This window comes from Henckelia pumila, chromosome 1, assembly GCF_033568475.1.
Source record: "Henckelia pumila isolate YLH828 chromosome 1, ASM3356847v2, whole genome shotgun sequence".
NCBI classification, from domain to species: Eukaryota; Viridiplantae; Streptophyta; class Magnoliopsida; order Lamiales; family Gesneriaceae; genus Henckelia; species Henckelia pumila.
In genome coordinates, this window is record NC_133120.1 from 19,414,836 (window position 1) to 19,429,698 (window position 14,863).

At 41.3% G+C, this 14,863-nt stretch overlaps 1 protein-coding gene across 1 annotated transcript in view; it reads left to right on the forward strand.

Moving 5' to 3' along the window:
* Positions 1-263: 263 nt before the first annotated feature.
* The window catches only part of LOC140860162 (early light-induced protein 2, chloroplastic-like), a 30,983-nt gene continuing 16,383 nt past the window's right edge, over positions 264-14,863 (forward strand). The window contains exons 1-2 of the mRNA XM_073263014.1: positions 264-480; positions 580-672. Of these exons, the coding sequence (XP_073119115.1) occupies positions 334-480; positions 580-672 (240 nt within the window). The 5' untranslated portion in view covers positions 264-333. The remainder of the gene's footprint in view (positions 481-579; positions 673-14,863) is intronic.

Below are 14,863 nucleotides of genomic sequence, written 5' to 3' on the forward strand. Positions count from 1 at the left end.
GGCACGTAAAGAAAATGTGTACGGTAGCCATGAATCTGAGTATATACAACAAATTCGACCCATATTCTCCTTTTTTTAAGAGAGTTGCTAGCTGTGCGGTGCCCATGGAATCCATGTTACGTACCATGTTGTAAACATTTTACCCAATTTTACGTGTCCTAAAAACTGCCCACAATCTTGTATAACCCGTGCAACTATAAATAAATGAGCCCATTTCATATACTCTTCCATATTCAAAACACATACGAATTTCTTGTACAAAATCCATTTCCACTTCGACTACGTTACAAAATCCGAAGTTTCTTAATTCTTTTACACACACAAACACACATTATGGCAACAGGGATGCAAGTGATATGCGGAGCTGGTTTGAGTTCAAGAATCGCTGGTTTGAGCGAGTTCGCTCCTTTGAGAAGTAATGTGCCATATTTTAAAAAGGACTACTTGAAGTCCAGAGCAATTCGAAGCAAGGCAGATCAGGTGAATACAATATTATTAATTAATATAATGTTTATCATGTATATATATTTTGATACTTAATATTTGAATGAATAATTAATAAATAATTTGATTTAATAGAATGGTGGTGATGTTGCTGATGAGAAAGAAAGGGCAGCCGTTCCAGTTCCGCCACAGGTGTTTTCAACTCCGCCGCCGCCGCCACAACCTGAGGTACTTTCAGATCAGAACAATTTGGTGCATGGTTTCACTTATTTTTGTATGCATATGGTTAATTTCTGTACTAACATATGAAATTAAATTATATGATATTCCAGGAGAGCACCAAGGCTACAGACATCATGGCCTTCAACGGGCCTGCGGCGGAGAGGATCAACGGCCGCCTAGCCATGCTCGGATTCACGACGGCCATTGCAGTCGAATTAACAAGAGGATAGGACATCTTCACGCAGATACAAAGCGGGGGTTACAAGTGGTTCATGGGGACGGCTATTCTGTTCTCGCTGGCATCTCTTGTCCCGTTTTTCAAAGGCGTAAGCGCGGATTCGAAATCGAGACCCGGCGGGTTGATGTCGTCCGACGCAGAGCTATGGAATGGGAGGTTTGCCATGGTGGGGCTGGTGGCATTGGCGTACACGGAGTATTTGAAGGGCGGACCCCTTGTGTAAATAAACAATATTCAAATATCGCGGGCAGATGATGTGATTGTGTTGTAATAGTTTGTGAACTAACTGATGTATATATAGAAATACATTGTGAGTTTCCTCGAGGACATTTACAATTACAGGAGTTGTATTGTCCAAAGTACGTGACATTTATATATTATAACATTTTAATTAAGGGTCCGTTTTATAAAACATTTTTTATAAAAAAAATTTTATAAATGTTCTAATATGATGATCACCGTGACTTATGATATTTTTGTCATCGGCAGGACGTGGCAATGAAAAACGCTTATCATGATATTAGAATATACTAAAAATTTAAGGGATATTCTTATAACTTAGATGTTATAAACAAAAATATAAATTGCCAAATTTGAAGGACATAGTACTAGACAGGCCTGTTATTCATTTCAATATATTACTCAATACATATTTTATAAACCTAGATTTAAAAAAGAACGGGATTGTGTAATTTACATTGACTCAAGATATTAGATATGATCAAGAAGCCAATCGATCTAATCGTTCTATATGTGATCAAAAGTAAATAATGAAAGTAAGGGAAATCATTCATTTCCTTTTATAAATATACGTATGACCAGTCACATTCATGTCATTTTTTCAATACGGAAATCGAAACCGTGACTTTTGATATTTTTGTCATCGGCACGATGTGGCAAATGGCAATGAAAAACGCTTATATGATATTAGAATATACTAGAAACTTCAATCTGTATTTCTTCACAATTAATTAATACAGGTTGCCAAAACCCAGAAATGGAAGAAGACATTTAATTTGACTATTTGTCTCTCTGATTGGATTAAACATAATTTTTAGTCTGTGTCACGTGGATTCATAAATTAGTTCGATATCTTCATATATATTGGTTGTCTCGTTTTAATTAAATTTATCCTTCAACTATTTTAATTTTTATTTTAATTCTTATTTTGTTAGTAATTGAATTTTTATTTAACTCATCGCATCTTTTTTATTATTTTGTCTAAGATAAAGTAAAATAATCAAATCTTGAGAATTGACTACAGTCTCTGTGGGATCGATACTTGGACTCATCGTCCATATACTAGCTATAACTTGACATATTCCATAGAATAATTTAAAACCAAATAAGTTGTTCAATACCAAAAACTGAGGATTTATGACTAGATGTAGAGGAGGCGCGACCCTATGCTTGTATTATTCTTGGATCCTTTCGTGCTTCAGAGGATGTCTGGGAGCTTTTCTTGCTTCAGATGGTTATTAATGGGGAGGCTACCTCAGTCTGGTGTTTTGCAACAATCACAGTAAGAGTAGTTTTTCGACATTTGGATTCTCTCATGAAAATTTATTTGATACTAGATTTAGTATCCAAAGAAATTAGTTATGGTTTAGCTTTCATCAAAGATACAGATTTCTGGATTTTGCTGTCAGAATTAGTCTTGGAAGGGATTTTTCTTGACGAGTAATCATTCTCAGGGCCGTCTCCAGAATATTAGCTAGAGGCCCTAGGGTAATTTAAGGTCTATATAATTTTTTAATTAAATAAAAAAATATTACAAATAAACTAGTAATAAAATAAACATAATGATCGGTAATATATAATTTAATAAATCTATTGCTTTTTTCTCTTTGAACTTCTATATTCAAATTTTCTTTTACCCATCATAATTCACAATGTAAATCTAATAAAAAAAATACAAAAAATAATTTAAATAATAACAAAGATTGATTGTTGATACGAGATTTAATATAAACACAACATAAAAAGTATTTTAGATCGTAATAAAAGATTAAAAACTCCTTTTATTTACTGTCAAATTTTCCAACAAGAAAGAACCAATACTATAATAACTTATAATAATAAAAAATTCAAAATTCTTGCAACTAAAAATAATGACATAAACATTGTATAAAAACATAAAAAAGCTAAAACTAAAAAAAAAATGTATAATACAAAAATAGTAAGAATCATCGTATTAAGGAAACATTAACAATTTATTTTTGTGACAAAAAAGCTAACAATACAAATATGAATTATAATTTTAATACTAAAATTGGCAAGGAATTAGAATCCCGAAGACCAAAGTCCACAAAATCAAATAATTAAAAACCAAACAAAATTACCAACATACAAGATAAATCACATTCAATAAAAAACGACACTATAATTGACCCACTTTGAGCAACCTTACTCGCTTGAATGAAGAAATTTATCGAAAAAAGAGCTTTGTATTTTATAAAGAGAGTTTTTTCCCCCCTCTTGTACACAAAGAAAAGAAAGGATCAAAATCACAAAAATTATCTTTTCAAAATTTCTACAAAATATTTTGATGTCCATGTTTCATCTAAATTTTGAATGAAAAAAATATAAATATATATATATATATATAATGTATTTTTTAAAAAAAAAAATTGAAGCCCCACCCTAGTGGAGGCCCTAGGAAGCTGCCTAGGTGGCCTCCCCCTAGGGCCGGCACTGATCAATCTGAGCAGATTTGTTTTGTTCTCAATATTATGATATTCCAAAACGGATAAATCTAATGGATGGAACGATTTCTACTAGTAGTTATTCGGAGTATCGTTAACATCACACAACGGCAACTAAGGCTATGGAGTAATTTATGGAGCTTAAGAAAGTCGGATGCAAAATAAAGTTTTTGTGATATTTAAGTGCACGGAGGAGTATTTTGAATAACTAAGGATTTGTAACAACTTTAATTTAGGCATTGTTTGGATAACAACTTTAATTTAATATATATAAATATATATATATATATATATATATATATATATATATAAAGCTTTCAAACAGGCCAACCCATGGCGGGGCGGGCCGGCCCACCAAAAACCCACCTTTTGGCGGGTCGATGGTGAGCCGACCCACCATCCTGGCGGGCTGAAAATCCTCAACTCAACCCAACTCAAATGGGTTAGGGTTAGGCGGGCTGGCCCGCGGGTTGAATCACGACAAATAAAAAAAAAATAATATAATAATTAATTATAAATATCATTTCATAAATAAATAATAATAGAAACATATTAATAAAAATTTTAATTATTGATTTTATGTTTGTAAATTTTATATAAAATAATTAATATAATTTTTCATACGAGTGAAAAATTAGGATCCGAATAATGAAAATAAACCTGGTAATTATAGGAGAGGACTCCGGATCTTACGCTTACCTTCCTAATCAAGAACCCGAGAATCCTGGGATCACGATCCCGAACATATAGGCGGAGATCTCGTCTGGATCTCCTTCGACAAAGGAATTATTGATTTGTACATCTTATCTGAGCCGAACTGTAATCACTAGGACTCTATATTGCTGCTCTCCCTGGAGTCATATGGAAAGGGATGAATGAGTTATTTCTGAACCCTTGAACTCACTTTAAACACTAATACTAACATCCCAGCTAGCTCACCAAGGTTGCCGAACCAATATACCAAGCTAACCCTGTAGCGACCCTACCCGGATCCGCTATCTAATCAGAGTTAAGAGCATAATTAAACATGCATTAAATAAATCGCTGCGGAAGACTTAAATAAAAACAGACCGGCAGAATACAACCGGTTAAACCAATTCGATTTATACAACCAAATCGAATAAATAACCTAAAGGTGTAACCTACAGCTAATCCTGCTGTCTTCACTAGTCACTGGCTACTCCAAGCTCCTGGTGCTCAATCCTGCACCTACACCTGCCCCGTCGAATGGGGTGTCCAAATACACAGAAAAGACTGGACGTGAGCTCTAAGCTCAATACGAAAGCACTGGGTAAAACATACAAATATGATGCATGCAAATGATAGGGTATCCATATCTGGGATAACTGTATATAACTGCTCAGTAATGGCGCCTAGGACATGAGTGGTACAACCTGGGGAGCAAACCCTGTCGACACTGCTCATTTCTATAGGACGTGGACTGTGTCCCCAGATGCTAATCACCCATGACCCGTCAGTCACTGAGCACTAGACATCAACCGTCCAGACAGGGCTGAGCGGCCCTACGTGGCTCATCTCACAAGATGGATAGGCACAATATGATATGAACATGCTGCATAATAATATGACACACAAATGTAACATATAAGCATGCAAAACCCGCTGGCAATCTCAGTCTGTACTTACGTACCTTACTACAGGCAGTTCCTAGCAGTCCCACTCTAGGTTCCAAGCCTATATCAGCTCTACAATGCAAATACCCATGCATCAATAATTAAGCTCTAAAAGCCTTAACTAAGCTATTGCATACTCCTAAATAATTTAAGGAGACTATAGCTATATCTGCGTCCGTCGTCAGCCCGCTGATGACAATTGCCTCAAAACTAGGCCACAGCTCCGCCTCGACACCTGGATCGCTATGCCACTTCCGGATTCCCAATAGGATGCCTAGAACTCCCTAGATCTGAGTTAGAAGGCTTAGAAATCAGAGAGAAGAGAGGGATAGGTGCACTTGAAAATGAAATCTCGGCCCCCTATTTATAGACGGAGTTCGGAGCCTCCGAACCCGGTTCGGAACGTCCGAACATGATCGGATCCTCCGATCCCATCTTCGGAGCGTCCGATCGCTTAATATTACGTCAGCCATGACATCACCTTGCTGACGTAAGCGATGACATGTGCCCTGGTCCCGATCGGAACGCCCGATCTTACCGACGGAGCTTCCGATCCACTTTGGAGCCCCCGATCCTCAGTTCGGATCCTCCGATCCAGTTCGGAGCCTCCTGACTTGGTTCGGAGCTTCCGAACCCTCCGGACCTTCGAGACCTTCCCGGCTATTTTGAGTGTCCTGAATCCATTTCTGGACTCCGTTAACCTTTTGGAATTTCCTTAATCATGTTTTACTTAATCTAAACATGATTACACGATTAATATACTCATTAATCGCTAATTTTGGATACGGGTTACTACATTCTCCCCCCTTAAAAGATTTCGTCCTCGAAATCTAAGGTAATACCTCGAGAACGTATCAGAAACCCTTGCTCAAGTGCCTGGTTGAAATATCCTCTGACATACTCAGACTCTCGTCGAATTCTATATAAGCTCTATTAATGCTGAACCGCATTAACATTCTCCCAGTTGAAAATTACTGCGCTACTGGTCGACAATCGAACTTCCCTTGCGCTAGCGTATCGTATCACTGACACTTCTTTCACTCGGAACACGATCTTCCTGACCACGAAGGATACAATACCCGCTTGATTAAGATTATCCTCCAAGGAAATCTTATACTGACGAGGACCAAGTCATAACTTGACTGACTTACGACAATCGTCGAATCACTAATCAAATTAACCATCTAATGGTTCCAAAAGTTCTCGGTGCTCAACACCTCTAGTTAGGAAATACTTTTCCCAACATTGTGCCCACACAACAAAACTCAAATTTCTCCCCAAGAGAATCTAGTTGTTCATGTCTATACTTCAACGTAACTGCTCGCAATGTTCCCTAGACTGGTTATCCTCCCTACTCTCCCTGAAACACAACCGGCTTCCCAAGAAATACTGGAAACTTAAACCATCATGTCTAGTACATTCTGCTGTCCACGTTTCTTAGTATAACCTCAACACTGTGCCCTGATGATAACTATCATCACTTGCAATTTATGACGCTACGTCATCTCCTAGCCATTGACCTGCGAAATCACGCATACATTGCAATGGAAGTCATCACGCCTCTGATGATCTACACCATCTCGATCATAGGTTATTCACCTCATGAATTCAATCGATGCACGTCCTCCTGATATTTATACATACTCGCAATCACTGTACGCTCATCAAGACTAAGGCAAGCTCCCACCAATATGCTCGACTGGGACATTCCACAGTGCACAGACATATGGAATTGCTTCCTATTCCGTCTCGAAACTCGACAGTCATTGCACCTAGTATAACTTAACTCAGAGTCTCTGATAATACCATCAGCTCATACCAACCTCCCAAGGTTGAACATACTAATCCTGGAACTAAATCCCAACGGATTCTCAATAGTCAAATCGTTCCCTTGTCGAACGCATCAGTCTCAGCACTGAACGATCTAACTCGTTAATTCCCTAGTCAATCCTGGGAAATACTTGTGCTCGAAGTAACTTGCCACTCGATGTGTCTCTGATTGTCGTTTATTGCTACCACGCAATATCTTTGAAAAATGGTCTACATAGATGTGACTCACTGACTCGAAAGAAATAACTCGATCCGTCACGGTCTTGCGAAATCTTCGACCCCAAAGGCAAACCTCGTTGGCTACTAAGTCGATCCTTGACTATCTCTGTCATTTCAGAGACATCGTTCATCACACGCTAAAAGACTAGTGACACAACCTGCTAGATCTCGAGGATCAGATCCTAGCTAATGTCTCACAGATCAGACAACTGATGTCTCCTTGCTAATGTCCATTAGCATTCCCAACTACTCGTCGGATCCAACCACAATGGTACACATAGATGCCCTCACTTAACCGAAATGTCCGGTCAACAATCTTCACTATTGTTGTTCAATGGAAAACTCTTACATGAAACAACAACATGATCCTTTCCTGACCTATTGCTATTGCTAAGCAATTGATTGGATCAATATCATCTTTCTTCTTAACAAGAATGCACTATCCTAGGAGTTACCAATTCCTTCGCTTGTTCCTCCTGTCAAGTTAACATCTAACTCGACCATACAAGTCAATCATAATCTTTCGGTAGATTAGTCCTTGGCAACCTAGAGACCCTAAATCATCCGAATTTTCATCTCTGGCGATCATTGAGACTAAATAACTCAAATCTTCGATTTTTCTGAGATGGTATTCAGTACTCATCCCATAAGCATTTCTCGACAAAATACTATTCCAAGTATTTCTTAATTGCTACATCCTGATCAACCCTGATTGGCTCAACCAATCGAATTCGTCGATCTACTTAAGCTTGCACTTATCAGATCAGACCACCACTGATCATCCAACCTACATGGCTCGGTCAATAACCATGACTCAGCTGCCACAAAGAACTATTTCCAAACGCTTGGAATACCAAAATCGCTTTGGTTTCAACGCACTCATGATTGATAACCAGTAAATAGCTATTAGTAGTCTTTAGCACAAATCCCGTGCCACATCAGCACTACTAATCGCTGTCTTGTTCACCCAAGGCAAACATCAAGATAAACTAAGCCCATTTCCATCCCATGGAAAATCCTATGCTTAATCTCTGAAAATATCAGACAGTACTTAGCGCAACCACTAGACTCACTATCCTTACCTCGTTCATTCAAAATGAACACCACGGCTCATCAAGTCCAAGAAGAATAACTAAAGAATTCCAGAGATTTCCACAATCTTTGGACACAATCTTGATTATATCCCTCGCTAAGATTGTGCAACAAATTAAGACTAAGGTAGCTTACCTCAATAACCCACCTGGACAACCACCAAGGTTTCACGGTCATAGGCCATGCTTCCCTACATCTTAAATATTCATGCACAATCCTCAACGTCTGATATAATCCAATACTGATGAAGCCAATCATCAAGGAGTAGTCCTTGTATTCGAGTCTAAGTCTTAAAGCAACATTCCATCCAGTATCTTGGATAATTCCTATCACAAGGAAATTCTAACCACAACTCTGATGACAACCCCTAGTCATTGCTGGTAGAAATCCGTCCACCTACTAGATCCACACGTCTAGCAGTAACCCAAAGGTTAAAACCTATCTGCTCAGAGTATACACTCCTCAAGGAAATCCCTTCAAGACTGGTTCCCATAGAAGAATACTCAAACTATATCTCTGGCACACCAGACGATATCAAACCTGATATCTAATCCAAGGTCATACCTCGTCGTGACTGTCACCAAATCCCTAGACTGAGTAGCCTTCCCACCGCCAATCCTGAAGCACAAAGGCTCCCAGATAACCTCTGAAGTACAAGGACTCCCAGAGTAATACTGGCATAGGGTCGCGCTCCATCACGTCTAATCATGGTCATAGTCCACAACTCTCGGCATATACTAGACCTGGTATCCCGATGAAAATCCATCATCACAAGCCTCAACCTAACAAAGGCCAGACAAGCTACTGTTCTCAAGGAAACCACCTAGAACAAAGCCCAATTGTTCTTAACCGAACAATACCCTTAATGCCTCTAGATGAGTCCACTCATCGCTGGCACTAACATAGTCCACTGACTAACTAGGTCAATCCTAGGAAAATGCCTAGACTAACCGCAAGTCAAACAGTCACAGTTGGCCCACTCAAATCCCATGAGCTGCAATAGTTGAACGCTAATCAACTAAACCCAATCCAAACTTCCCCACAATCATGCAATCATCCACGAATTGCTGGATAAATAAAACATATATCACTTATTTCAAGTCATGTAGAATTTTCTTTATTACAATCTCATGTAATACATACAGTATTCAAAATACAATGAAATGTACAATCAAACTTGAAATGATACAACCAAAGTATGATGATTCATTACAACTGAAATACTGTTTACAACTACATCAATACAGTATTTAAATCATCACACCAGTCTTCGTTTCTTGAGCATGAAGCTTGTAATCGACACACGCATCGATACAAGCATACTCCCAACCAAGTCTCTCTACATGTCCTCCTACGAAGAACTTCGGAGAAATGGCACGTGATAGCTAACCAGCTATGCTCTGCGTCAGTGCATGTCAGTCGACCTCTTCTGCTCACGATCTACCATAAGCGTTCTTCTTGTATTCATATCATGCTTTTGAACATGAAGTATCCCGTGTGCCTACCGAACGCATTGATATCAGCATACCGGCAAAACCATGTACTGCATGAGGTTAAAGACCTTACGCTCGAAACCTGTCATGCTTTAGGCACTCGAGGCATTCTCTGGTGAAGGTCTATCTTACAATCTCTCCAATTACTAGTGGAGAATCTTCAGAGTAGTGTCATCATGGTAATGACTGTACAGATGAAAGCATCAAGTAAGTCCCCACCAATCCTCTGGCATCCGGTACTCGATCCAAAGCTAGGATCCACCTGAGTAGAAGTCTTGAAAACTAGGACACGATCCATCACTCCTGTCCGCACTTGCTGGAATCCCATAAGCCAAATCTTCAGAAATCCTGCCGATGATGATAGCCTCTGGGCAAACTAATTGCCGCATCATCACTTCTTCCAAGGTCTCATCCATCCTATAAGGATAAACCAAAGTCTCATTACTATATCCCAAGTCTCTTGCATGCATATGCTCTGATACCAATAAATGTAGCGACCCTACCCGGATTCGCTACCTAATCAGAGTTAAGAGCATAATTAAACATGCATTAAATAAATCGCTGCGGAAGACTTAAATAAAAACAGACCGGCAGAATACAACCGGTTAAACCAATTCGATTTATACAACCAAATCGAATAAATAACCTAAAGGCGTAAACTACAGCTAATCCTGCTGTCTTCACTGGTCACTGGCTACTCCAAGCTCCTGGTGCTCAATCCTGTACCTACACCTGCCCCGTCGAATGGGGTGTCCAAATACACAGAAAAGACTGGACGTGAGCTCTAAGCTCAATACGAAAGCACTGGGTAAAACATACAAATATGATGCATGCAAATGATAGGGTATCCATATCTGGGATAACTGTATATAACTGCTCAGTAATGGCGCCTAGGACATGAGTGGTACAACCCGGGGAGCAAACCCTGTCGACACTGCTCATTCCTATAGGACGTGGAATGTGTCCCCAGATGCTAATCACCCATGACCCGTCAGTCACTGAGCACTAGAAATCAATCGTCCAGACAGGGCTGAGCGGCCCTACGTGGCTCATCTCACAAGATGGATATGCACAATATGATATGCACATGCTGCATAATAATATGACACACAAATGCAACATATAAGCATGCAAAACCCGCTGGCAATCTCTGTCTGTACTTACGTACCTTACTACAGGCAGTTCCTAGCAGTCAACTCTAGGTTCCAAGCCTATATCAGCTCTACAATGCAAATACCCATGCATAAATAATTAAGCTCTAAAAGCCTTAACTAAGCTATTGCATACTCCTAAATAATTTAAGGAGACTATAGCTATACCTGCGTCCGTCGTCAGCCCGCTGATGACAATTGCCTCAAAACTAGGCCACAGCTCCGCCTCGACGCCTGGATCGCTATGCCACTTCCGGATTCCCAATAGGATGCCTAGAACTCCCTAGATCTGAGTTAGAAGGCTTAGGAATCAGAGAGAAAAGAGGGAAAGGTGCACTTGAAAATGAAATCTCGGCCCCCTATTTATAAACGGAGTTCAGAGCCTCCGAACCCGGTTCGGAACGTCCGAACACGATTGGATCCTCCGATCCCATCTTCGGAGCGTCCGATCGCTCAATATTACGTCAGCCATGACGTCACCTTGCTGACGTAAGCGATGACGTGTGCCCTGGTCCCGATCGGAATGTCCGATCTTACCGACGGAGCTTCCGATCCACTTCAGATCCTCCGATCCTGAGTTCGGATCCTCCGATCCAGTTCGGAGCCTCCTGACTTGGTTCGGAGCTACCGAACCCTCCGGACCTTCGGGACCTTCCCGGCTATTTTGAGTGTCCTGAATCCATTTCTGGACACCGTTAACCCTTTTGGAATTTCCTTAATCATGTTTTACTTAATATAAACATGATTACACAATTAATATACTCATTAATTGCTAATTCTGGATACGGGTTACTACAAACCCCCTACTGGCATCAGGGCCGAACTGAGCTCCCAAGCTCCCGAGCTGATAATAGTGGGGGAGCTTGGCCGAGCTCCCGAGCTCCCGACCCGAGCTGGTAATTATAGTGGGGGAGCTTGGCCGAGCTCCCGAGCTCCCGACTCGAGCTGGTAATTATAGTGGGTGAGCTTGGCCGAGCTCCAGAGCTTCCAAGGCCGAGCTCCCGACCCGAGCTGGTAATTATAGTAGGGGAGCTTGGCCGAGCTCCCGAGCTCCCGAGGCTCCCGAGCTCCTGAGCTAGTCCCTATTGATTAGGGACGAGCTTTTATCTTAGGGTCATTGAGGAGCTGAGATGATTTCTTTCTCCGGGTATCACAAGTCCCCCCCTCAAAATTCGAACTGAGGTCAAAGACTCAAAGTTCGTTATTCTTATTCTGAGATGACCCCAAGCGAATTTCGAGCTGAAGTGCCCCATCGAGCCCAGTTGTCATTCTGACAAGTACTATGTAACGATAACCTTTTGAATTCCAGATAATCTGAGCCATCCACCTGTCTACATTCAACGGTCCGATTCAACCTGAGCTTTCTATAAATAGCCCTTTGCTGTAAAAAATTTCATTTTCACTTTCTCCACTTCTTGATTTTGTGAATTCTCTCTTAACTTCCTTTTCTAAGCTTCTTTGCTTTCTTCCCTTTCTCTCAAGTTTCCGAGCTTCCTAAGTAAGTAAATACCTTTCATGGCCACTTTTTCCCGAACTCACTCTGGAAGCTCAGACGAAGTGTTATGTGAGGTGGATCAATTTGATTCCCTCGCTCTTACTCCAGCAGGAGAGCCTAAAGGCAAGGATCCTGCTTCTTCCACTACCTTGGCTTGGGATGATGCCCTAGGTGATGACCCCGAGGCACCTGCGGTGGAATTGTATGAGATGTACCCTTCCGAGTTAGATGCTTCGGATGAGGACAAAATAAGAGCTCTATCCCATGCCCCTAATGATTACAAATTCATCATTCCTGACTTGAAGACCGAGCAAACAACCCCCCCGTGGGATATTATACCTTTTATGTAGATCAGTTAGAGGGAGGTCTAAGGTTTCCCCTCCCCCGCCCTTTTCCAACAGCTCAGTAGATACTACGAGCTACACTTAGGGCAGTTCACCCCTAATTCTTTCCGAACTCTTTGTAGTTTTGTAATTCTTTTTAGGACTCTAGGTTTTGAGGTTAATTGTTTCACCATTTTCAATTTTCTGCTCCCTAAGCGTTCTGAGGAGGGCTATTTTTATTTTTCCTGTGGTCCCAATTGCAAGTTTTTCAATGGATCTCCTAGTTCAAACAAGAACTGGAAGAATAATTTTTTTTTTGTCCATCCTTCCGAGGACTGGGATATATGCTCGGTCTGGAGAGAGGCTATCCCCCTTTTACCTGTTCCCGTTCTGGGCTTACGACAAGGGGAATTGTTAACTGGAGCCCAAAGGGTTGTAGGGGGGAGGTTCTTTGATACCGCCACCCTTTTGGCGGAGGATTTGCTCTGCCGCCATGGGCTCAGCTCGGCCGATGTTTCGGTTCGAGAAAACATAGGTATGGCCCTTCCCCCGCCCGTGCTCTACTTTACTAGTATTATCCCTATTACTATTTCCTGACCTGACCTTCCTTATGTCCTGTGCAGAAAAAAGAGTTATGGATGCTGCTATGAAGAGGATGCTGGAAAAAAATAAAACAGCTACTCCATCGGTGGGAAAGGCTGAAGGGAGTTCAGCCAAATCCAAGGCCCCTTCACCTCGAGCTGCTACCAAATCCGAGCCATCCACCACTCCTTCTAAGGGCTTGAAAAGGCGGGCCACCTCCAGCCCCCGTCCTGAGGTGGTGGAGCTGGACTCCGGGAAGTCATCTATTCTTAAGGTGATGCCTCTATGCCAGGCCAGGGCGGAAAAACCTTAGACACCTGTGGTCCGATGCAGGACCAATTTTTTTGATATGTACCATGATGCTTTGCGCATCGTGGGGGTAGGGCCTACCCCCACTGTCGGCTCAGTCCTCCGAGACATGGTCTCCCAGGCTGACGCAGACTTTGTAAAAGGCCTTGGATGGGCCGAGCTGCTACAACGCTCAAACACTGCTTCAGCTGAGGTAACTTACTTTTCTATCCCCCTTATGTTTAGCGCATTTCTTTCATTCATCTCAGTACCATAATTATCTCATTATTCTCGTCAGACTGCCGCCCTGAACGCCGAGGTGTCCCTCCGAGCTTCCATTGCTCGGAAGCAAAGGATACCCGAAGTTATGAAGATCATGTTGCTGAGCTTATTCAGGAAGCAGAGAACGTAAAGCTTGCTCATGAAAGGGAGGTGGCCAATCTCCGAGCCCAAATGGAAGAGATGCAGATGGGCTTCCAAGCAGATCAGCTGAAGCAACAAAATGATCTCCGAGTTTTGGAGGTTAAAAAGGAAGCTCTTCGGAGTGAACTTAAGGGGTCCCATGATCAACTTGCTCAGGCCCTTCAAGAACTAAAAGAGTCCCGAGCTGATCTGTCCAAGGGAGATGAGGGCTTCAAGGAGGCATTCCTGAAGTCCGATGAATTTATGGACGAGGTAGCTTCCCAAGCCTATGGATACCTATCCAAAGGGTTTGAGGGTTGTACCCAACAGTTCAGGGCAGCAGGTTATCCTCCTGAAGGGGTCCCAGTATATTTTTTGGATTTGGATGGGTTTGCCCTCTTCCTCACCTCAGGAGAGGCAGTCAAGGAAGGTGAGGGTAAGTCCGAGCAGGGTGAAGGGGAGGGAGAGAATGAGCATTGATTTCTGTTATGGTGGATGTAAACATTTAAATTTTTGCTTTATTATGCAAACTCATTTACTACATTGTTTATTTATTGTTATCAAAATTTAAGCTGACCTCCTCGATATCCAAAAACGAGCTGAGCTTACTCTCTGAGCAGAAGTAAGATAAACACCAAAAATAACACTTAGACCCAAAGGTGTGAGCTGAGCTGAACTCTTCAAGGGAAGCATAATAAACAATAATATTAACACCCAAAAGTGAGCTGAGCTCCTCAAGGGAAGC